We start from the raw sequence: 25,001 nt of genomic DNA, 5'->3' as shown, positions 1-25,001 counted from the left end.
TTTCAACGTGAATATTTCAGGTTAGTAAGGAATGCAGTCAAATACAATCCAAGATACGGTCCTATTTCTAGTGGTAGTGTTATCTTTGCTGAATTTCAGCCACTGGCCACCTATCGAAGGCGCCCCCACTATCAGTGTCACTGAACATCACCCATGAAGGGTGCTCTGTGGATAATATTTCCCAAACATTCCACAGGGCCCAAGGATGCTCCTTCACTGGGCAGAACCATCTCACACGTTGTGGGACTTTCAGCATCCTCAGTCCGACCCACTAAACACTACGTGTCAGTTTCATCTCCCCCAGTCGTGGTGATGCCCCTTTGGGTCTCCAGAACTGTGTTCTGTAGAACAGTAGGTCTGTGGCGTGTTAATGGAGATTACAAAAAACTGACAAAACAAACCCCAAAACAAGGACCCCCATCCTCCAGAGAGCCTGGAAAGGCTGAATTCCAGAACTTTGGCCTGGGGTAGTCTCAGGGCCCAGCACCTCTCACTGGCCCTGAGTTCTGCACGGAACTGTAGGCACATTTAAGCCAGAGTTTCCCTGACTTGGGTGGCCATACTGCCAAGTCCTGCCGAGCACGGCTCAGATGCTGGCCCCGGCCCGGGGCCATTGCCTTCACCTTCCATCTCTGCTTTCCTTTCCGGTGGACTACCCCAGAGAGTGACAAGCTCCTTTGGAGGGTGAAAAACCGGAGGGGTGTCCTGGCTGGATGCTGGAGCTTGCGAGCCAGAGGCTGGAGTCATTTTTGTGAGGAAGGGAACCCCAGGGGAAGCCTGTCTCGTCTTTGGTTGGCGTTTATTCAGCTGACACTGACAGAGATGGGGCACATGGTGTTACTGTGCCAGCATTGGGAAGGAGGTCAGTGTGGATGTGACCAGTGTGTAGTCCTCTCAAAGACCATCCAGTCCTGCTGGAAGGATGAGACATTTCCATCAAGAGCTCTGAGTAAGTGCCAGAAAAGACAGAAAAGGGTGCTTTGGGAGCTCGGAGGTGGTGGAGACCGCTTTTAGCCAGGCTGATCTTGGGAGGCAGCTTGAAGGACGCAATATTGGAGCTGGGCCTGGAAAGTCAGCATAGGGTGTTTATTATTTATTACATGAAGAAGGTGAGGCATGACCCAGAGAATGGGTGGGCCTGAAAAGGAGACAAGGGCTGGTGGAGGGGGCCGGCCAGAGCAGCTGCCTCTACAGACAGTGGGGAACCACAGAGAGGCTCGTGGGGGTGCTCAGGACTAAAGAGAACCGTAAGGAACAGCAAGACTTCTATAGGGACCCAGAGAGGCTACAGCAGGGGAGGCAGAGGAGGGGAGGGATGGGAGGGAGAATATCAGGCAGGAACCAACTGTCTCCATCCTTGAACATGACCCAATTGCAACCACTTTCTTTTCATCCCAAACTCTAAACCCTTGTCCCACCAGTCTGCCACTGTCTTTTGCTTCAATCAACGTCTTAGACTGTTCCTGATACCTTCCCAAAGAGCGGGGCTGAACACGGAGCAGTGGGTGACCACGCCCTGGACTCCTGCAGAACATTTTAAGGCATTTCCCTACACACTGAACAACTACGAACAGATGAAAATGCCTTCTTCAAAGGTGACTCCAAGAACAGGGCATTTCTTGCTGTGCCCAGGGTTATCCCCATGAGGCTGAGAACAGCTACGGGCTCTAAAGATCTGCCCTGAGGCCCACAGAAGGCCCACCAGGAGACAGAAAACTGAGCCAGCCAGAGTTCTGAGCCTGAGGCTGCCCTGACCAGTGTAGGGCAGAACACAGGGGTGGTGGGTGGTGGGCAGAGTGAGGAGAGAGGAAAAATTGTGAAGGGAAGAAGAGAGCTGCATGAGAATGTTTGTCCCGAGCTCCAGCACTGGGCTGGGGGCAGGGTGCACTCCCCATTATCCTGTGGTTTTTTTTTTTTTATAGTGAAGAACCTCTTAGACAAAGAGAAGTGCAGAAGGTCTGTCTTGGACACACCTTTTATGGAATCATGAGGCCTGTAAATTCAACTCTGCACAGCTGGAAAAAGGAAAGGGCCCCGGTTCTATCGCAAACACATCCAGCAAGCTCTGGGAAGGCCTGGCTTTTGAGCTCCTCGGGGAGAAGGATTTCTAGTATGGGAGAAGGAGGGGCAGAGAGTCAGGGATCTCTGTGATGCTCAGCAACAGAGGACGTGGGTGAGGGCAAAGGTGCACATTGAAGACCCCAGATCAGAATATATAATCCAGCACTGAATGACCCTTCCCTGTGGTTTCCAAGTACAGTCAGAGAAAGTCCACACCCCTTCCTATGGGGGTCCTGAAGGGCCTGAGCACTCTGGCCTCTGTGCAGTCCTTTTCATGCGCTGTTCTCAGTTTCCAGAAGGATCTGAGCTTGCCCCTGCCTCGGGCTCTTTGCTCTTCCTTCTGCCCGAAATGCTCTTCTTCTGGCTCCTTTTAGCCTCCAGGACTCAGCAAAAATGCTGCCTTCCTGACTTCCTTATCTTAAAGAGGTGCCCGTTCCTCACACTCTTCCATTTCTGCACTGCAGCCCTTTTACCCCATCTGAAACCACAGCCCTTACCCCATCTGAAACCTTTGTTTACTGTGTATTGGTGCCTCTGCACTGCTCTGTGAGCCCTATAAAGATGGTACCATGCTTCAACATCATCACTGAGGTGCTCAGTAACTACTTATAGAAAGAAAAGGTGGAAAAGTAAGTACAGATAAGTGGAAGTTATAGAGGGGTGCATTTTAATTCAGCATAAAGGATTTCCAACAGAGCTACCTCTAGAAACAAGGAGACTCTTAAGGCAGAAAGTAGGACCATGTAGAGATTTCTGCACTGATGTACGCTCAATGGTCTCAATCTTTTCTGACACTAATATTCTGACTCTTTCTCTGGCTCATAAGTCTCACTCATCCATTCATGCCTCCACGCATCAAACTTTCACTGAATGCCTCTCATGGCACAGAAATGAACATGAAACAGTTTCTGCCATTGATGAATTTTGCAATTTTCGTGTCCCCAATGTGCAAGTGCTCTGATTGCAAATGTGTGCGTGTGTGTGTGTGTACACAGATACATGAATATAAGTGTTAAGCTTCTGTTTTACTTTTCCGAGCCCACCTGTCAGCTGACTGCCCCCTCACCTGAAAGTGCTTGTCAACTCAGATTAAACAAAATCCAAAAGTCCAAAGCAATCTGGGGAATCCAGGGGCCACAGACAGAATGGCTGAGTGAGAGGGAAGGGTGGCAGGTGCCTCAGAGAAGGTGGCACAGGAGTGGGGTGAACACTTTCTAAATCCAGAGGGCGGTGACTCGAGAATGGCTTGCTTTTTGTCTAGGCTGTTCCTAGAAGGAAGACAGCTAATGTTTACTGAGTATCCACCAAGTGCATAGCAAAAACCTGGCCTGTTCACATTTGTTGTTTTAATGGAGGTGTCGTGGAAAGAGTGGCTTTTGAGTCATCTAACCCTGCAATAGAATCCCAGGAATTTTATGACGTTTAAATGCATTCCTATTGGTTAGGTGCTTAGAGCCGTGTAGGGTGCATGCTAAGCATGAGAGTGTTTGTTACAAACTGAAAATAACAATAAAAAGCCAGCTCTGGACACGTTACTTGGCCTTTCTCTGACCTTCAGTTTCTTCAGATGTAAAATGGGAGGCCATAATGTTTGTCTTACGGATTGAATGAGATAAGGAAAGCAAAATATCTAGCTTCATGTCTGGTTCTTCATTGACAATATATGTTATTTCCTTCCCTCCTGTGTTTCTAAATGTTACTTGACCTCAGGTGTAGGCACTGATACCAAATGGGCCAATGCATTTACCAATGGCTTGGTTTTCAGTTGGAATATGAATGTTAGCTGATAGGAGGTTTCCTAGTGATGAATGAGACGGTGACCTGGGGATGCTGCAAGACCCCAGAGTGGGCCAACGTCGCCCAGACAAGTGTGGCCTCACCCACCTGCTTGTATTCATGACGGAGTCTGTGGTACCAAGCATACCGCCTAGCACATGGCTGCTCAATAAAATATTTTGGAGGTTGTTGGTGAACTTTAGCCTGCAGTAAAACACTAGCCACATCACACAAACAAAGAGTTCTTGAAATAAAGAATATGAAGAATGGCAATGCCTTGGCATAGAGAAAGAGAGGGAAAGGTGAAAAACTGAGCTGTAGGCTTGAAAAGCCAACTAATGGATTGCATTAGCCATAGGAAAGTGGAGTGATAGTTTAGGAGCTGGTTGCATGGTTGATGCTTGCACAACCCAGCTTCAAGGATGCATTAAGATGAACCTTAAAGTTATTTTATGGTGTGAGGTAGGAATCAGATGGAAGGGATAGAATACATGGGCTCAAGGATGAAAGATGACAGAATCCCAATACTGCAAAAGGGCCCATTTAAAATGGTCACAGACAAGAGAGGGCACACCCAGGCTGGATGTGAAGTTTCTTTGGTGCTGAGTTAGAGGACTGGGTGCAAACTCCCCAGGCATAGGGATCCAGCTGAGTTTCATCTGTATGGTACTTTCCCGAAGCCTTCATTCCTCTGTAGATACGAGCTCACTCAGTCTCACCACAGTCCGCTAAGTGAGTCTTCTTCTTCACAGAGAAACAGATGTGGAAGGAACCAGTGCTTGCAGGAAGCTATCCTGTCCCTGTCTGCTCAGCTCTGGCTTGTTCAAGCTGATGCTGAGGTGGGAACTAGGCTTCCTGGGTTTCCATCTACCAGAATTTCCTCTCTAGCTGGGATCTGGGGGCAGTGGATGATGAAGTGAAGACATAAAACAAAATTTGCTTTGTAAAAATTAAAACCTCACAAAATGACTGCACCATGCAGAAGGGCATGGCTAATTTAAAACAGCTGGAAGAGGATGGTTCCTGGTGAGTGGTACAGGTGGAGGCAGAGGTCAAGTTGGAGAGAAAGTACATTTCAGCCAGCAAAGTCATTATTGCCAAAAACATGACGGAAAAACAAACCAAGTTCCTAGAAGATTCTCAGCTTTCGAAAAGAGGAAGTGGACCCAGTGTGCATCCTTTCCTGCTGCTCATCCCACTTTCCCCTTCCTTCTCCTGGTCCTTGATTGAGCTTTTAAGAGCACATTCTGAAATGTCTCTCAACAGCCCTGGAAGAGTATGTGATGTGGACACTGGAGTCTCTCCTGCCTCTGGGGCAGGCCCAGCTCAGGCCTGATGGATTCAGGACTGCAGGGTACCCCGGCCCCTCAGGTGGCCACACTGATCCATTTAGAGAAATTCTGGCCCTGGCATTCTTCCCACTGCCTCTGCCCAGGCTGCCCCAGGGCTCCTGTGGGGCGATTCGGGGACTTGTGGCCTTTGCCAGGCCTCTGCTTAGGCTGATGAGCCGCTTCTGACACAGGCTCCTGCACTCTCTTCTCCTGTGGCTGTTTCTATCACCATTGGCAACCTTCAGGAGCCTGTCCTTTGGTGTGCCGTCCACTTGCCCCTTCCTGGGGACAGAGAACATGTCTGATTCCATCCAGACTGACACCCTGGCCTGGGTAGGAAAAGAGGCCTGGTTCACAGTTTGGAAAGGTGGTTTCTATTCTCTTGTTCAGACAAGCAGATGTGACCTTTGACTTGGGGGTTGAGTTGTCTTCTGAGGGTGCCCTCCCCACTTCTCCCCCTGCCAGGAGAATGTCAGAATCTGGTCCCTTTCCTGGGAGCAGCTCATTCCTGGAGCCAAAGACTCCAACACCTAAAACAGGGGTCCACACCAGAGCAATCTGGACTCTCAGCCTCCAAAGCCCCCTTGCATCTCACAGGGCATGGATGCCCCTGGAGAACCCCAAGCTGGCTAGAGGAGGGACCACAGCATCTTCAGGTCATGCGATGAAGGCTATTTGCCCAAAGAGGCCAGATGCTGAATCTTAAGGCCAGAAGTTTCTAGACACGGACAGAGCTGACAGAGTAGATGAGAAGCTGGGCCGCTGGTTCTCTGTGGAAGCAAATATTCTTCCCATGTGCTCCCCATGTACCCACCTCCTCATTCCAACTTTCCCTGTTCCCATCCATATGCCAACATAGAGCCCCAACCCAGCCCTCATCTGTCCCTTTTGACACAAGCCCAGTGAAAACAAGGTAGGTGGCCATGACCCTTCCATTTGAGCCACATCCTCAGGGTATCCCCAAAGACTTCTCAACTCTACAGCGACTGTGCCCACCCCCGTCAGGGCCAACCATCATTCCCCAGAGCAGAAACCAGTCCTGTGAACAGCAGAGCCTTCAGAGAAGATTGCTCTGGAAGCCACGGGATCCCCAGCCCCACACGGGCACATTGGATACGAGGGAGGCTGCCTCTGTGTGTGGAAAGTCCAAGATCAGCAGGGCAGGCTGGCTTTGGCACAGGGACTCCAGGGTGCTCACCATGAGGACCATCCCAGCTCCTGGCTCTCCCTATAGCTGGGCTGGCACATGTGTGAGTGAGACTGGGGCAAGGCTGGGCCTACAGCTGTGCTGTGAAGAGTGGCCCAGAGAGCCAGCATTTGACCTCCAGGGTCCTGAGCAGCTCTGATTCTGGTAGCATCTCATTCTCCAGGCAAGCGGCTAGTCTCCTCACTCTCTCATTAAGGGAAGTGCCCAAGGTCTTGTTGATGGATTCCTCAGGACAATAGGCAGAGGACAGGAGAAAAGTCATCTCCTTCTGCCTCTCTGCTCTCTGAGAAGCAGCCAAGGCCAATGCTTGCCATCATTTACCCTTTCCTGAAAGATAACAGGGGCTTCAAAGCAGACAAGACTGTGGCAACTGTACTACTGCCCCATTCTTAGCTAATACTCTGAAAATGCTGGCCACATCCTCTCTGTGTGTGTGTGCTGTCGGGGGGACAGGCAGGAGCCACAGGCCCAGATGACTTAGATGGCCGGGGCCAAGCCTGACAGGCCCAGCAGAGACCAGTGGGCAGGGCAAGGACATGGGTGGGAGGGCTGGAGAGGAGCCGTGGTGAGGAGGCTGCCCTGTTTTGGTAGTAGCAGGGAGGCCATGCGGCAGCAAGTCTGACCAGCAGCTGGACCAGGCTCTGCACCCCAGAGGGACCAGCGTAGGACCCGGAGGGGCTCAGGACTCTCGGATTTCAGTGTCACTAGGTCAATAAAATGCTAATGGGGAAATCTAGACAGAAGTCCAATTGACTGTGGAAAAGAGTCTCCGAGTGCCCCACGGATCACCAGGGACACATCCTATGAGGGTCAGCAGCAGCAAAATTAACTCCAGACCTCACCTGTGCTTGCTGCCTTCTTAGGACCAGCTCAGGACTGGGTGGGAAAGAGTCTTCAGGGAAAGAGTCTGGGTGCTCGCAGATGCCACCGGCTGAGGAAAGCCAGGGATGGCTGGGGAGCTGACAGGAGAAACTCACTCGGGCCAGGGCGAGAGACTGTCTAACCTAGTTAAGAGGGGCTCCACGACGTATGCTTCAATTTCTGGCAGAAAATCACCGGAAGAAAGGGTAGGGGTATGAGAGAAACCATCTGGCTTTGTGAAGCTGGAGCAGCTGGGCTGAGGAGGCCCAGACAGAAAGAGGAGAGCAGAGACTGGGAGCTCGTGGGGATGGGGCCAGGCCTCTCCAGGTTTCAGCAGCTTATTCAAGAAAGCAGGGGTCAGAAGGGCCAATGAGTGCTTTCACTCTGGGTCCATTCTCCCGTCTGGACCATTCCAGAGAGCTGCCAGGGTCAAGGCCCCTCCAGTGTCCTCCTCTTGGGGACATGAGCACTGGTTACTCCCTGGGGGGCAGAGGTGAGTCTCAGCTGCTTCTCCCCTCTGTGGCCCAGGTGGGAGCCTGTGGGGAGGGGAGGAGTTAGGAGCCTTCCGCACGGTGAACCCTGCCTTGCTGGGCATACCACATTTCACTAAGGAGGAGCCCAGCCTCTCACTCATGGCCTCCTGCAGCTTCTCCTCCCCCAGGACCCTTGCTGAGACATTCTGGACAGCAAATCCCAGGCAACTAAGTGACATCATTGCTCCCACTACCAAACCAGCAGCTGACAGTGGAGTAGCTGAGACAGACGCTGCTTCCCACGCCAGGCTCTTGTGCACTCCCTCCTTGGTGACATCAGAGCTGCCCGAAGACACTGAAGCCTTGGGACCACCCAGCCTCATCCTGTTGGCCCTAAAGGATTTGCGGCACAGCTCCCTCTCCTGCCATTCTCACCTCCAGCAAAGTGCAATTGGGAGTTTTAACTGGAGTGGTATTGATCCTATGGATCATTTGAGGAGAAATGATATCTTAATAATATTGAGCTTTCCGATTCAGGAACATTCTAGATGTCTCCATTTATCAGCTTTTCTCGAATTCCTTTCCATTTTACCATTTTCTCTGTAGAGATCTTAGCCATTTTTGTTAGATTTTTTCTTCAGGCATTGCATATTTTTCAGTTTAGCAAATCTATAGGGGTATCTTTAAAATTTCTTTTCCCATCCTTCCTTAGAAGCTTCAGTTCGTGACAGGACAATCCAGTTGTTTAGTTACTTTCAGAATATTCCAGCTAGTACTTTCATGTTGCCCAGCCTGGTCCTGAACCATCATGTGGGGCACAGGGGCTATCCAGTTGTCTCTGGGTCATGGCCTCTCACTTCCAGGGAAGGAGCTCCTTCTGGCTCACTGTTCACTGTTCAAATCAATGCTGCCACGATCTACCCCACTGTCTTCAATCCATGTCTGCAGGTTCCTGTGGCTTTGTGGGGAACTGACTCACTTTAAACTGTTTATGTTGATCCCTAGTTCCTTTCTGTGAATCTTTTTTTGTGAACGGAGTATGAATGTAAGGAGTGGGATGGAGTGGTTAGATTTAAGGCAGGGACTTGAGAAAATTTATTTTTCATGGAGTGGTGAGAACACACAGAAATGAAGGAATTGGGAGCATCCATAACCATGAAGATGATGAAAGAATACAAGTTGACCAGCTGGTGGACCAACCAACCAGCCAGTTGCAGAGACAAAACATAAGCAGTGACAACGTCAGACTATCTTCCACATCCGTGGCTCCTAGCTGTCCTTTCGCAGCAAATGCTTATGCTCATCTGGGTCATACACAAACAACCAGGCCAGGGAAATGAAAAGTGCAGCACAGGGTCCCAGTTAGGGGTGGGAAATGAAAGTTGTCACAGTTGGAAGCCACTGGTTCTCGGGCCAGATGCAGCTGGATATTTCTTCCAGAGCTTCAATTGTTTTCCAGTTTGGTTTTCTGCCTGAAAATGTTGGAGTCGCTTTTCCTGGAGTCTATTCGTGAATGAAGAATATAGCTCAGTGAGAATCCAGGGACCCAGCTGCGATCCATGATCCTCCCAACTGGGAGGTGATCTTTTTCCCCATCTTGCCAGAGCCCCTTTAGGGAAATCCACAGGGAAAGATCAATTTCCCTTTCTCTTTACACCATAGATGCACCCTGGCTTGTGAAATGCAAATGGCCCCAGGATGACTCTCTTCATTCTTAGGTAAAAGACTCCATTATCTTGCTCCATCTTCTCATAATAGAAAACCAGGGATAGAGGAAATTAGGAGGCACTTTATGGTTTAGTCCACCTCCAGTGGTTACTTCTAGGAAATTGGCTTGTTCCTTGATTTGCAGGATTTAGGTAGAGCATAGATGGCTCCTGCAGGTGTCAATTTCATGCACTTCCCAGGGAAGGTTGTCCGTATGTCTCCAGTGCTCAGGAGGCATGATTCAGAAAGTCCACTGCAGGCTCTCCAGACCGCCTCAGACATCATCAGAAACACGTCTGAGTCAACTGTGGAATGACTCAAGGCTTTGAAATATTTAAACCATATGTCTCATGACACTGGATGCAAACAATGCCGTTTCCCCACTGAGAGGATGTCATCCGAGACCGAGGCACAGCTCGGCAGTGACTGCACTCCTAGCCTCAGCTGGTCATGCTGCTGTGGGTGGTGAACTGTCAGAGCTCCTAGGCTGCAGGGCTTGGAATAGGGCCATGCGTGGGCAGTGACACCGTGTGCCCTAAGGAAGATGTCAGGGCAACCCAGGGGTCTTCTCTAGGTCAGGACAAGTTCTGTGGTCCTAAATAAGACTCATACAGGAAGGTGAAAAAGAGTACTTGCTTCTCTAGAGAAGACAGGAAACCACCATTCTATCACCAAAGGATGTCCCTTAGGAGCCTTACTCTATGAAAATCAGCTGGCATCCCCAGGCATTCTTTGAGTGGGAGGAAGACTCTGTATTGTAGGATACTGTCTTATCTTTTAAGTCCCTCAAGATCTTTCCCTTCTTTCTGAAAAATAGCTGCAGAGCACTTGACATGGGAAGACGCTAGTTAACCTCAGTGTGGTGTAAAATACAGTGAAGTCAGAGGTGCCGGATTCTACCAGTTCTTAGGAGTGGAGGAAATAATACTGGGCGCTTAATTGTTTGAGTCTCATGTGCCCCCTCTCTAGGGGGATGCCAATACCTACATTATAGGGACATTTTGAGGACAACATGCGACGATGTATGTGTAGCACATGATTCCGATTCAAAAGCATGAGTTAAATATTCATTCAATGAAGACTATGGATATCTCCTCAATCAACATGGATTCAAAGACCATGCTGGATCCTCCCACCCCCAATTAATCTTGAGACCAGTAAAAACTTGAACGAAAATGAAGATATGGCGAGGAATTCTTGCTCTGGCCTCCTGTTGCTCTGAGTTGCATCTGGGAAAACTAGTAAAGGCGGGAGGATAAGGCTTAGTAGGCTGGAGAGATCTGGGGGGCTGGGCCCAGAGAGACTGTGTCTACAGTTACTGGAGATTGTCCTTAAGGGCCTGAAGTCCGTAACTGTGTGATTCTCCTAGAACTCTTTCCTTCTCCAAAAGTTGTTACGGCAGCCTAGGGGCTGCTGAGTTGCCATTACAGCCCCCCTCAGAAGCAGCTGCCCTGGTGGTGAATCCTGGCCGGTGGATGCCAGTGGTTCTGACCCATCTACAGAGGCTGAGGGTAGAAGGTGTGGCTCACACCAGCATCTGCTCCTCCACCACTGAGGACAGTGGGGGTGACTAGCTAGGAAGAGTACAGATGATCCAAAGGACAGGAAATCCAACCCCACCTCATTCAGCAGCAGGCCTAATCTTTTGCCCTTGCACAAGGTGCAAAGCAGAGAAATTTGCAAGTAGTTGCTCTTCCTGTCCCAGAGCATGTAAGGAGCAAAGCCACAACCTCTGCAGCAGGGAACAGGAGGTGCCTCTAGGCTGGTGTCCTGAGCCCTGAGCAAATCCAGCGCTGGCTGAATGTTTTATATGAGGTTGGTCTGTGTGGCTGATGAAATGGGAGGAGGGTGGAACAGAGGCCTGTGTGGATCTGGGGAGCTAGGCCCGGAGAGGTTTGGTCTGCCAGTCTACGGACATAGTTTCTTCTGTTAACAGATTATATACTAGAGAATGGGGCATAGGAGAGGGACCATCATCTGCCTCTCCTAGAAGAAGAGGCTGAGAGGTTCAGCTCAGTGAGGAATCTGCTGCTTATGCACCCCAGCCAGGGTCAACACCATGAGCTAAGAGTGTTTCCTGGCCTGGGTTCAGGTCTGGGCAGGGGTGGGAGTTGGAGCACGGATCATCAGGGCAGGGATGGCCCTTCACCATGTCTTCTTCCCCTCATTCTCCCTCAATACCTGCACCACACCTCCCCGTTCTGCCCACCCCTTATGCCGGGGAACCAAAAGCCTTTCGCAGAGGCCTACCTTGGGTTTGAAGGCAATGAGCTTCAGGATCATCTCCACAGTGAAGAGGCCAGTGAAGAGCATGTTGAGGATGTTCATGGCGATTTTGAACAGGCAGCTCTGGCCATAGTGCTGTATCAGGAGAGGGAAACAGCTGTGAACATGGAGCAGGGAGGTCTCTCCTCCTCCCCACCTTTTGCCCAGGCTTCTTGGAGGCCCTCGCCTCAGCAAGACCTTCCCCAAACCAAACCCACCTCTCCATGGGCAGTCAGGAGGACTCAGGAGAGCCTCCAGGCTCTTTCCTGCTCTACCATCTCTGAACACATCTGTGTTCCTTCCCTGATTGGTCGTGATGACTCTATGGAGACTTCTGGCACTCAAGAGAGCTCGGGCACAAGCTCTGTCCCTGAAGACAGGTGGATGCAGAAGCCACCTCCATACACCATGCCTTACCGACACAAGGAATGCATCCAGCTTACTCCCTCCCTTCCCCATCTCCTCCCCTCTCTCCATTTATCATCCCAGGGTGCCATGGATTCTTCCCTAAGGACCAGAGAGAAGCGTATCCTTGACAGAGAACACTCGTGCTTCTCCAGCTACCTACCTTGGAGACCAGGCAGCTGATGCATTGTGAAGGCCCTGCCGTTCTGGTATACTTTCCACCCCCATGGCCCGCTCCTTCCCACGGCACCATGGCTGTGCTCCCCCTTCTACTGACCTGCATGGCCAGGCAGATGGTGTTGAGCAGGATGAGGACGAACATCAGGTACTCGAAGTAGGTGGAGTTGACCACGTACCACACTTTGTACTGGTGCTGGTTCTTGGGGATGTACCTTCGTAGGGGCCGGGCCTTGAGGGCGTATTCCACACACTGTCGCTGGGAGGGTGGCGAGGATGGGGAGAGTGGAGTTAGTTACCTGGAGGGTGTGTGGGGCTGACAGAGAAGTGTGGAATGTGAACGAAACCACACACTGTGTGGTCAGAGGACTCATCGGCTGCTCACTTACAGGTCAAAGGTGTTATTTAGAAAATGTCTTGATTTTTCCATGGCTCCCTTAATCAAGGAGAGAGCCCCTTTTTGTCAAATCCCTGTATCGAGCACATAGGCAGGGATCGCACATCTCCCCCGTCCCCGTGATGCCTGGCACATGGCTCCTCAGGGAGTTGGCATGGCTAAGACTGTGCTTCCTGACCGACAGACAGCTGGCTTTCTCACCAATTACTTCCCATGCCACAGACCCTCCTTGGCTACTTCTTTCCTCAGTTTTTCTTTCCTGTCCTAAATCCAGCAGGCTGGAGTGTAGTAGTGAGATCTCGGCTCACTGCAACCTGTCTCCCGGGCTCAAGCTCTTCTCCTGCCTCAGCTCCCTGAGTAGCTGTGATTACAGGCATGCACCACTACGCCCAGCTATTCTCTTGTATTTTTAGTAGAGATGAGGTTTTGCCACATTGGCCAGGCTGGTCTCAAACTCTTGGCCTCAAGTGATCCACCCACCTTGGCCTCCCAAAGTGTTGGTTTTACAGACATGACCCACCACGCTTGGCCAACTAAATGAATCTTTCTCATTTGCCAGTGTCCCTAAGATGGAAAGACACAGTTCATTGACAGGGAAGAAGATTCTGGGCTAACTAGATTCTTGGGACTCTGGAAAAGAGCCAGTCCATTTCTCTGCACTGTGCCTAGACTTCCAGATCAGGAACTGGGGAATCTCCCCGGCCTCTTCTCAAACCCTCAGCCCTGATGTCCAATGCCTGAGCCTGAACATTTCACCTCCTCCTGTTCTTTCCATCGTTAACCTGATACCAGGTCGGAGTCTCAGCCTCTCATTTCTACTTTCTAACCGGCCTCCCCTCTTTCCTGTCTTCTTTCAAACCAGGGTCCATACATTAGCCAGCAGGGCAAGTCTGTGGCCGAGATGTAAACAGGAAAACTCACAGGGGATTGGCTGGCCTGGCGGGGGTCACAAGGGACTGTGCTGTGCTCCTTCCCGTGGGAACACTCCTTATTCACAGACAAGGATGTGTTTCCCCACAGGCTCCTCCCAGTGGGAGCCATGCTGGGGACAGAACTGAGGGACTACACCTACCTCCTACCCTGACAGCTTCCTGACTCAGCAACGGCACTGCCAGCTCTTCACGGCTAACAGAACCTGTCACGATACTTGGCGTCACCATCTCACTCCCACTTAAGCCTCTTTCCTGCCCCCACCTCCCACACAGGCCTCTGGGTTTTACTTAAGAAACCATATAAGAGTGGTTTCCTGAAGCTGTCGTGTCCCCACCCCCAAAGCCCGCACTCCCTCACAATTCTAGTTTCTCTTCTCTATATCAGTGGTGCTGACCCACTTGGGTCCTTCTAACTTGTCAACTTCTAGATAGGGCATGAGTTGTTTCAGTTTTTTTGACAAAACCTATCGTAGAGTATCCTTAAGTAGAAGCATCACAGTATTTGGTGGCTGAGTACATTTGCCAGATCCGGGGTTTGCAGGAATTCGCATTTCTTTTGCACAGGTCTCTCAAGGACTAAGAGCCCACTCTGGTTGAGGAGTGAAGACACAATCCCTCTGCAGGGTGGGCCCTGCTTCCCTCTGCTCCTTCCTAGGAAGCTACCTGGTTCTTGTCCAGCTCACAGTTCTTGTACTCCTGCTCCCCCTGCTCCTGGAAGGTGACGATGACGAAACCCACGAAGATGTTCATCATGAAGAAGGCAATGATGATGATGTAGATGATGAAGAAGATGGAGATTTCCACGCGGTAGTTGTAGATGGGGCCCTTGTCTTCCGTGTGGGAGTCGATGGAGCGGTACAGCAGCCTGCAGGAGGAGACAGGTCCCACAGAGGGAACTGGAGAAGCTGGATCCCCTCTGCAGAAGGATGGCAGCACTGCTCCAGGGATCCCAGGGGTCAGGGTGCAGGAGACAGCTCTGGGTTGGAGTCCCAGCTCGGCCACTTACTGGCTGTGTGACTTTGGGCAAAGTGCTTAACCTCTCTGAGGCTCAAATTCTTCATCTGTAAATTGGAGACAGTAATTCCTGACTTTCCTACCTTGCAGGGTACTTAGAATAATGTATAAGAAGGTGTTTTGAAACTGGGAAGAACTATTTAAATATAACATGAGTCATGGACATCGATTTCAAATACTGGAAATAGTGGTAAATATTGAGACAGCTTTGCAAACTGGCGTGGACTCGGAGGATGTTACAGGGAATGTAGCATAAATCTCTCTGAGAGCAAATTTCCACTTAGATGAAAACACTCACATGGCCCATGCTACTTCCATGGTCACCACGGCCTGGTCTTAGACTTAAGGAGTTCACACATGTATCTCGTTCATCTGAGCCTGGGCCGCGTGCCCCATGGAGGTGTCACTCTTCCCCCTCCTCTAGCCCCGCACAGCAGTTGGTTATTCTCTAGATATCACCTACGTTTTACTGTGTAAGATTGATAACTCTCACCTAAGATCCACGCATTGCTCTTGACTTAGAAACATTTAGAATTTTTTGACTTTCAGATTCTAATGTCACTGGAATACATATTAGGGGAAAAGCAGGTGTCTCTACAAAGCTATAAGGACCTGACGGGAAGCTGCCTGGTGGAGGTGATGCAGAATGCAAGGCCCACGGGCTGCTGCAGGTACGAATGCATTACCTCTGCAGTGGAAGTGGGGCCCACGCTCCCATCCCTTTCTCACTTTCCACTGTAAATATAGGCAAGGCTTTTTCTAAGGAGACGGGGTCCAGTCAATAAAACAGAGGCATCTCAGCCATCTTTACCCAATGAAGGGCATGCTGGGAGTGGTCATCTTGAATCCTATGGTGACCACAGGGCCCACATTTGAGAAACTCTCCCTACACCCAGCTCCCAGATGCTGTAAGGGCAAGACAGATACCTCTGACACCGTGGCTCGTGCTGAGGTTGGAAAGAGAGCTAAAAAAAAGGTCATTTTTGGTGGGAGTTTCTTGACACCTTCTAGAGAAAGAAGAATCTATGTTTCAGCAGTGACAGTGGCCTATAAGTTGTTCTGGAAATATACCTCACTGCCTGGGGAGGACCCGGCAAAATATGACCTCCACAAGGAGTGCGGGACATTAAGAAAACTTGGGGATGGGATGGAAAGTCAGTGCTGGCCCTTGAGTGTCAGGGTTCAGGAGGCCTTGGTTTACATACTCACTCTGGCCACCCTTCAAAGGTGGAGACTGTGAAGAGCGCCATCATGGCCGCCAGAACGTTGTCAAAGTCAAACTTGCTGTTCTCCCAGCTGCGGGGCTGGATGATGGGGTGGTCAACCTCCCCGTCTTTGTACGTGATGTAGTTGCCCCTGAGAGAGGAGGAGAAGGAGTTTACTCTGGGATCTCTGATCTTCCTTCACGCCTGGGCTGCCAGTGACCCTGAATGCTGGGTGGGATGGGACTGCCTGGCTTGAACTTCACAGTTCTAGCCAGAGGAAGAGCTTCAGTGGGCAGAAACTTCAGGAACAAAACATGCTACACATTGCGTCAGTGAGGCCAGGTGACACATGGGCAAAAGTCCAGGTGCCACTGCAGTCTTACAAATGAGCTGTCCTTCCTTTTGGGTCAAGCCTCCAGCCTCCCGGGGCTGACGGCTGTGGCCCTGGCTGCCCTCCCATCTCCACTCACTTGCATTCTGCCTCTGTCTGCTTGGAACTGTCTGAACAGGTGTACAGCTTTCCCTGGAAGGCAGAGAACAGAGTATTATTAGAGATGTTCATTAATCAGTGAGGCAATCCAAAAACAATTAGTGAGCATCTCTGTAGCCCAGCACTGTGCTAGGGACAGTGGGATAAAAAGTGCAGAATCCAGATGGGCAGGGCCTAACACACATGAACTGAACAGTGGCGAATACAGACGCCGGTGCTACAAATAGCACTTCAATACAAAAACGGGAACTCGGGTCCATCAGAGCTGTGCTCTTCAGGAAGGTCTGGCCAGGGAGGGAGGAGCGGTGCTGGGCTCAGAGAGGAGTTAGATGAGAGTTTACACAGTTGGGGGTGGCAGGGGAGAATGCTCTAGGTGGGAGAATAGCAGAACTAAAAGGGTTAGGACAAAAAGGACCAGAACCCAAGGAGGACGCTGGCCTCATTGTAGCCAAGGGGCCCCGCAGGAAGCAGCGGGAGGTGATTTTGACAAGTGCAGGGCTCTGAAAGCTGGGTGGTGCAGCGGGGATAGGATGCTGTTGATAATAGGTCACTGCTGCAAGCTTAAAGCAAGTGACTGACACAGAGGTTCCACAGGGAGGAAGGGCAGTGGCCTGAAGGGCAGGTGAAGTGGAGAGAGTGAGGGGCCTCTGGCCTGGTGGCCCAATGCCTCCCTCCCCTGGTCGGAAGCTTGAGTCGGGCTGCAGGTGGAGGTGACATCCAGGCTGAGTCTGGCCCAGGCCACTGTCTTGTTTGTGCTGCATCTGCCAACTCCCTTCCCCGGGAATGCTGATGGGAGGGGGGAAGCGGGACCACGACGGAGCCCACGCTTTACCTTGAAGAGCTGGACCCCGATGCAGGCGAACATGAACTGCAGCAGGGTGGTGACAATGACGATGTTCCCGATGGTCCGGATGGCGACGAACACGCACTGAACCACATGCTGCAGTGGGAAGGGAAGGGGAGAGGGACGTGGCTTCAGAAGATGCCGGGAGCCTTTCCAGGAGGTAGCAGGGCAGCCCGTTTGCCACAACGGGGAGTAACTGGGCTGAGAGGGGCAAAGTCATGCTCCCAGAGTCACATGGGAAGTGATGGACCCCAATGGGATGCCAAGGTCCCCACTGGACTCTCCGTGACTACGAGGAGAAAAACCCTGCTAACTGCCCATCTTACAGTGGTAGGGATATAGGGACGGCGGCACCATAGGGGCACAGGGTTTGCGTGGGATCTCCCTTTGGCACATTCTGCTTAGGGAAGACATTTTGGACAACTGGCTCCTTTATTACCCTGTTCATTACGGAACAGGGACATGCAGTGGGACCAGTGTCCGGGACCCCACATGGCAGCCACTTGACCTGACTATCATCTTTTCCTTCCAACCCACCCCTCACCTCTCACTCCCCCGGGGCTCGCTGGAGCCTTCCTACCCCTGCCCTCAACTCACCTTTAGCCCCTTGGCCCTGTTGATGGCCCTCAGGGGCCTGAGTACTCGCAGGACTCGCAAGATCTTCACAACATTGATTGCACTGGACCTGGGGGAGGGAAATAGGCAGTGTAGTAAGCTCCTCCTGTTTCTGTGGGAGCAAAAATAATGTGGTAAGGGAGTGTCCTGACAGGTGAGTCCCAGGGAAACCTGAGAAAACATAAAGTCCATCTTGGAGATGTTCTCATTGTGGGACCATTCTCTACTCCTGTCTCCCATCCCATGAGAACCAGGAGCTTGCCTGTAACCCTGGGGCTTTCCTGTGGGTGAATAAATAACCTGCGAGGTGGCTCATGGCAGGTCATTAGCAATGTACTGTGCTACTCACAGGGGCATCCACAGTGTCAGAGAAAGAAATTCGGTGCAAGGCCATGGGAATTCACGGCCACTTGCTAGCCAAGGCACTGAGGGCAAATTTCCTAAATTTTCTGAGTTACCGTTTTCTTCATCTGTAAAATGGGGGTGTAATCGGCTCAGGTCTTTGCAAGGGTTAAATAAGAATTCTGTGTAATTCACCTAGCTGTGTGCTTGATGAACTGCCTGAATGATACCTTTTATCATGATGCCTGCTGAAGATATCATTACCCTTAAAGGAATGCCGTACTAATGGGGGGGGGGGCGGGTCTCGGGCCTTGTGGCTGGAGGCAATGGGCACGGGGAGGAGATTTCTTAGTGTTTAGCTCCAAACGCATATCCTAGACAGTTGCCCCTGACACCTATACATAAAACCCACCCAGAGCACACTCAGGACTCCGAGGAAGGATGGGCTTTACTGTTGGGGCTCAGGAAACAACACCCTGAAATGACTGCCTTAGAAGCAGTTTCAGAAGCAAAAGTTTTTCTCTGGTCTTCTCTTGCCCTCCTGTCTCTCCGCCCCTTCTCCTCCGAGGCTAGCTGTAGACACTAGAATCCCTCTTCCCCAAGACGAGTCATAGAAACCAGAACCCAGAACCCCGTTTCACCAAAACCAGCCACACAACCTAAAAACATCACTCAAATGTTCCCTCTGCTTTTCTGTATAAAAACTGGCCATAAAAACTTATCAAATCTGGCCGGGTGCGGTGGCTCACGCCTATAATCCCAGCACTTTGGGAGGCTGAGGCGGGTTGATCACGAGGTCAAGAGATCGAGACCATCCTGGTCAACATGGTGAAACCCCGTCTCTACTAAAAATACAAAAATTAGCTGGGCATGGTAGTGCGCGCCTGTAATCCCAGCTACTCAGGAGGCTGAGGCAGGAGAATTGCTTGAACCCAGAAGGCGGAGGTTGCGGTGAGCCGAGATCGCACCATTGCATTCCAGCCTGGGTAACAAGAGTGAAACTCTGTCTCAAAAAAAAAACAACAACTTATGAAATCTACCATGTGGGAGTGTAGATCTCAAGATCCCTATTGCAGAGAGGATCCTGTCCCCCACCCAGAAGGAAGGAATGCTTCACAGAGAGAATCTAGAGACAGGCCTAACTGGGCTCCCCACTTCGTCCATTCACATTGGACCCCACCCTTCCTGTCCAGTCACATTTCTATGTGGCTGTCCATACTCTGCTGAACCTAAGCATAAAAGGGACAATTTCCCCTGTATCTTTGGGTCTGCATTCTGAAGGCTGTGGGTATACACGTTAAATAAATGTGAATGCATTTTCTCCAATTAGCCTTTCTTTTGAGAGTTGATTGTTCAGTCACCCTTCAGAAGGCCAGTCCCTTTGGCTCCTACGCTGCACTACAGGTTCCACACAGCTGGGATGCCGAGGCCAAGCCAGGGCTTCTTAGACTCTCAAGCTACTGCTTTTCCTCAATGTGCTGAAGACAGCAGGTGACAAGCACCCTCAGCAAAATGCCTGGATGGTTTCCGGAGTTGTCCATCCTACCCAGGTGGGGGTTATTAACCATACCACCTTGGTGAGCAGCTGTGGAGTACGTCCTAAACCTCATGGGCTAATTACCTGAGGTAGCCTCTCAAGCTTTCAGAGAGCCTCATACTTGGTTTGGGACTTAAACAATGAATGACAGGCCAGCAAGTGGTGATTTCATGCCTTGTATGGTCAGGATGATGTACTCAAGAAGGGGCTGGTGGAAAGATCCGATTTCTCTGGTGCATGGGCCTTTTATTCCAAGAGATGCAAAGGCCGTTCCTGTCTATCACTGTCTCTCTCCTACAGTCTCCCTGAGAGGGAGTCAGTTTGCATTGAATCACAGTGGAAGGGATTTAAAGGTCAGATGGGAAAAACACAGGCTAAAGAGGAAGACTTTCTGGTTCAAGGTTAAATAGTGACTGAGTGGCTGTGCTGGGATTTGAATCTAGACTTGTAGGTTACCAGGCAGAAAATAGGGGGTAATATAATCGATGATCACAGTAAAGGGTCTTTCCCAAGGCCCCCGTCCCTGCCTGATCTCAGTCGGTCATGAAAACACCCTTGGGAGGAGAGATCTAGGAGCCCTGGGACTTACGCCTTTCTCTACCGTAGGTGTGACCTTGAGCAAGTGTCATGATGTCCTGAACCCCAAATTTCCCATCTATACCATGATGATAACACTTGCCCTGTCTCCATCATAGCTTTATGTGTGTGAGGACCATGAAAAAATGTGTATGTGGAAGTGTTCTAAAAGTGAAGATGCAGGATTCACACTGTCAGCTGTTAGAACTTGGTAGGAACTAGTAATCAGACCCTTCACACCTGAACAAGATCTGCAACCTTGGCTGTACAGGAGAGTCACCTGGAGAGTGCTTAGAACCCTAACCCAGACTGTACCCCAGACCAGCGAAATTAAAAACACACACTCACGCGCACACACATACATGCACATGTACACTCATGCACACACACTACAGAAATATAGTCACACACATACACACATGCACACATACATTCACACACTCATACGTACACATATACACACATACATACCTATACAGACATATGCACACAGACACATACACATGGTCAACTGGTCAACATACACATACATACACATACACACTCACCCACAAACACACATACACCACACACATGCACACCCCCCCACACATACTCATGCACACGAACGCCCCACACATACACAGACATATACACATACATTCACACATACACTCACACATGAGGTGCTTTGGCTGGAGAGAGAAGGGAGAGAAAGTGGGAGGAGGGTCCAGGTCAGGGGAGGTCATGGCAGTGGCAGACTGTGGATTGCTGAAGGTCAGCCTAGGGCAATGGGGCCTTGGTGGAGGAGGCAGGAAGGTCCTGGAGACAGCCATTTCTTAATAGCTGGGCCTGGCCCTGCCTGTCATGGCAAAACCCAGGTATTTAAACATATTCTTGCCTGATCAACATGTCCCAGCTGTCAGACCCCTGAGGACACGAATCTAAGAACTCAAAGCCCCACGCACAGCTTTGGAGGCCCCACCCTGCTCTCACCACACTGCCATGGCCCTGCAGGCCGGCCCTTCAGGGTTTGCTTGTCCTCTCTAGCACCCCTTGCTAGCTGCATGGCCCATCATGGGCTGAGAGGGGTCCCACTCACTGGATGCCAAAGGAGATGAGGGACACGCTGACCACCAGCAGGTCTAGGATGTTGAAGTAGTTCCGGCAGAAAGAGCCCTTGTGCAGGAAAGCCCCATAAGCAGTCATCTGCAGGGAGGGACAGAGAAACACGAGTGTGAGTGGCCTTAGCCCTAGCCCAGAGACCCCTCACAGCACCCCTTCTTCCCACAGCATCCCTTGGGCAAGTCCCAAGCACCATTCATGGGGAATAGGAAGGACAAAGACGGCGATATGGTGCCAAGAAAAGAGTTCTGCAACCATGCACACAACCACCCAAGAATCTCTAGCCCAGGACTTCTGGGTGGCTCCTAACACCTGCCAGGCCATGCCAGACTCTTTAGTCCTACATTCAAAGCCCTTTCAAGTAGGCCCCTCCATCTCATTCTAATTTCCCACTGTTCCACATCCCAAGTCCAGAGCTTTGGCTCTGCAGGGCCCTTTGCTGATGCTCTCGGGCTGGGGGCACACTTCCCTACTGCCTCTCCAAACACGTGAGTCCTTAGGCCAGCTGAGAGCACCAGGCATCTGCAGGGAGTTGGGGGCGGGCATGCCCAGCAGTCCTGGTTTGCCAAGGTTTGCTTTATCATTGAAAATCCTGCATCCCAGGAAACCCCTCAGTCTTAGGCAAACTAGGCCTGAGACTGGTCACCCTGGTGCCTGGTGAGAAGTTCCACTGGTGACTCTGGCAATTAGCATACCTCCCCTTTCTGGCCTCAGAGGTGCTTATGATTGATGCCACATATTCTAAACTCAATTCTACTGTTTTGCTTCTAGACTGCATCTGGGGTTCTTCGAGGGCAAAAGCTGTGTGGTCAGAGGGGCTATGTGGCTCAGTGTCTAAGAGCACAGGCTCTTAGGCCAGGCTGCCTGGGCTGGAATCCCAGCCCTGTGGTATTTTATTTCTGTGGCCTGGAGGAAGAAACTCAATTCCCCTAGTGCCTCTGTTTTGTCATTGGAAAAATTAGGGTAAGATCTACCCCACAGGATTGTAAGCATCAAGTAAGAACCTGTATGTAAAATACTTAGGACTCCACCCTGCACACAATGAGCTCCGTAAAAGGGTGAGCTGTCACTACAGCCTGGATTTGAATTCGGGATGCTTCCTGGATGAGGAAAGTTCTGTCCTCTCATCAAAAAGTAAGGACACTATCCCCTGCCTTTGTGAAAGCCCTCTGGAAACTTTTTAAAAGAGAATGCACAAGATGACGATGACTGTTAGAGGACTTGGCCATTATTACCTCCCCCTGAGACTGGTGTAAAGCTGTGCACTGCAGGTGCTCAACGGATTGCCTTTATAGCCTTTTCCATTTTGCCAGCTTGCGTAAGGGCCAATGGTTATCCAGGATAGGGGCTATGACAGGCAGAGGACAGGAAGCATCGGCCAAAAGGAAAAATGAGGAGCTGACAGTGCAGAGGTGGAGCAAGGCTCCCTGGTCATCCGGGGTCCAGTTAATCTCTTTGGAATCAGAGCATGCCCAGGGCAGAGTGTCCGCAGAGCCATTCAAAAGCAAACGCAGGGGGAAATGAGCAAAAATAGCTCTTGCAACCTAATTCTTTCCATTTATCTCTTGCAGCAGGGGGTCCCACAGGACTCAGGCACCTGTGCTGTGCAATGGTTTTTAGAAGAAGTGGGTAGATTATATAAAAGTTGCAAGGGAGTATCGTTCCAGAAGACCCACCATCTGGAAGGCTTGCCTCCCTGCCTCTCAGTGAAGACCTGAGACTGCCAGGGACTGGACTCAGGAGGCTCCCATAGTCCACTGAAGAGCCCTCTGTGCCTGCAGAAGGCCCAGTACTTGCCCAGCCACCTCACTTTTAGTGTTAGGAAGGCTCTGGGTCTGATCCCTTCTTGCTTCTGGAATGGATCTTTTGAGGCTACCAATGAGCTCTAACAGAATCCTCTGTGCTTGGGGAAAACAGTACTCAGATGGGTGGACTAACGACGCTTAGATTACCAACTCTGTCCTCTGGCTTTGGGCTCCTGTTTTGTCTGGGGACCCTTCAATGAGACCAACACTTGAGAAAGTACGTGTGTGTAGATGGGGGTGGTGGGAACTTGCCCTCAGGCAGGGCTGAGAAAGAGTGTCTGTGGAAGAAAGGGCAAATGGACATGGGGAAAATGGAGCCTTTACGTGAAAGTCATCTGTGGTATTCAGGGCGTCAGGAAAATCCGGGCTCAGGTACCCAGTGCTAATTTTCCCCCTTTGATCCTTTTTTTTTTCTCATTGCCAGCCACCTAGGTCCTGCTTTCCAATTTTACATCACTTGGGAAGGAGCCCTTGCTGAGATGTTTCCATCCTGAGGAAGGAAAGGAATGGGGTGTGGCTCACTAGCTCTCTGCTCAACCACGGCCATCCCCACCTCTCCAGGTAGCTCTTCTAGTTTTGAGACCTGTCTCATCTTTTGTGATTTCCACTCACTGGTCCTGATTTTCCTTCTTCCTCTTTGATGTGACAGTCCCTTGCATAACTCAGGCCAACTGTCATGGGCTTACAAGCCTTTCCTTTTTAAGGCCAAACATCTCCAGGCCCTTCCACTCTTCCTTGTGCTAAATGTCCCCCCTTGGACAGCCACGATCATCTGTGCCACGACATGACATTGGGCTTTCAGGCCAGGAAGAGGGACCCAGTGGGAAGGAGGTACAGGGAAGTGTTCCGGCATTGGGGCTTCTATTCAGAAGCACACTGAGTATAGAAGAGAGTAGGAGAGGGAGGGGATGGGGGACAGGAAGGACCTTGCCAGGACAATGTTTGCAGAGACCTTTCACTTCACTTGTATGGCAATCCTGAAGGAGAAATAGCACCATTGAAATCCACAAGGGCAGCTCTGCAGAAGAGCACTGAGAACGGGGCCCCAGAGCTTCTCTCATCCTGGGAAAGAACTCTGGTGTCTGTGTGCCCCCCTGCATCTGAAGTCCGGGAATCAAAGCAGCTCGCCACGGAAGAGAGGTTTTGCCGCAGTGCATCTTGGTGCAGCCACGCAGCTTTTGGTTACCTCTCCCGACCTCTAGGAACCAGAGCCTGGCCAGATCTACTCTCCATGAGTAGAAAAGAAAAATCTGAGCCACATACTTGGTTAGCAGGAACCAGGGATGGAAGCTAGGGGCACTTGAGTGCCCTGGGGAAAAGGACACAGGGGAAGGCACACGAAAACCCATTCATCTCTGGAAGTGACTGAACTGTCATGTCCATCAACAGGCTGGCCATGATGAGGGAGTCTCACAGGGGAAGGAAAGGTCTGCAGCTGGCAGTGGCATCAGTCAGGTGTGACGTCAGCTTGCATCGGCCACAGCGATAGGATGACAAGGGAGCCTGGACTCCTTGGGAGGGGGAGTCTCAGGCCAGTCTCCCAGGAAGAAGCTAAAGCTGAAGCATGGACTTCAGAGCCTTAGTCCTTCTGACTGGGGAAAGGGTAGAATCTTCTCCCCTGCTCAGAGAGAAGCACATGTTCCCTGAGGTCATGGAACTCACACCCTGACTCTCAGATAAACTAGCTTGGCCATGCAGTGGTTTCTGGACTCAGAAACACACCAGAAAAATGGAGAAATACTCTCTCTCATCCCAGTGTTTATCAGAGGTGGGCTTTGCCTGTTCTGAGGGCAGCAACGTTGTAGCAGGTCCCGTAGCAGAACTGAGCTGGGCCAGCAGCGGCCAAGGGCTGGGACCTGTGTGCTCAGGTTCCTTCA

The 25,001-nt window shown here is 50.9% G+C and overlaps 1 protein-coding gene across 50 annotated transcripts in view; it reads right to left on the bottom strand.

The window, feature by feature from the left end:
• Positions 1–25,001, bottom strand: part of CACNA1C (calcium voltage-gated channel subunit alpha1 C) — a 725,791-nt gene that overhangs the window by 74,812 nt on the left and 625,978 nt on the right. For all 50 annotated transcript variants that reach the window (XM_078338403.1, XM_035258332.3, XM_078338402.1 and 47 more), the window contains 8 exons: positions 21,297–21,403; positions 17,743–17,830; positions 17,134–17,241; positions 16,282–16,334; positions 15,816–15,962; positions 14,256–14,457; positions 12,364–12,522; positions 11,667–11,777 (listed from right to left, as the gene is read on the bottom strand). In XM_078338403.1, the coding sequence (XP_078194529.1) occupies positions 11,667–11,777; positions 12,364–12,522; positions 14,256–14,457; positions 15,816–15,962; positions 16,282–16,334; positions 17,134–17,241; positions 17,743–17,830; positions 21,297–21,403 (975 nt within the window). The remainder of the gene's footprint in view (positions 1–11,666; positions 11,778–12,363; positions 12,523–14,255; positions 14,458–15,815; positions 15,963–16,281; positions 16,335–17,133; positions 17,242–17,742; positions 17,831–21,296; positions 21,404–25,001) is intronic.

Source organism: Callithrix jacchus, chromosome 9, assembly GCF_049354715.1.
Source record: "Callithrix jacchus isolate 240 chromosome 9, calJac240_pri, whole genome shotgun sequence".
NCBI lineage: Eukaryota > Metazoa > Chordata > Mammalia > Primates > Cebidae > Callithrix > Callithrix jacchus.
Note: the sequence above shows the minus strand (reverse complement) of the source record. Positions and strands in the feature narration are given on the sequence as shown.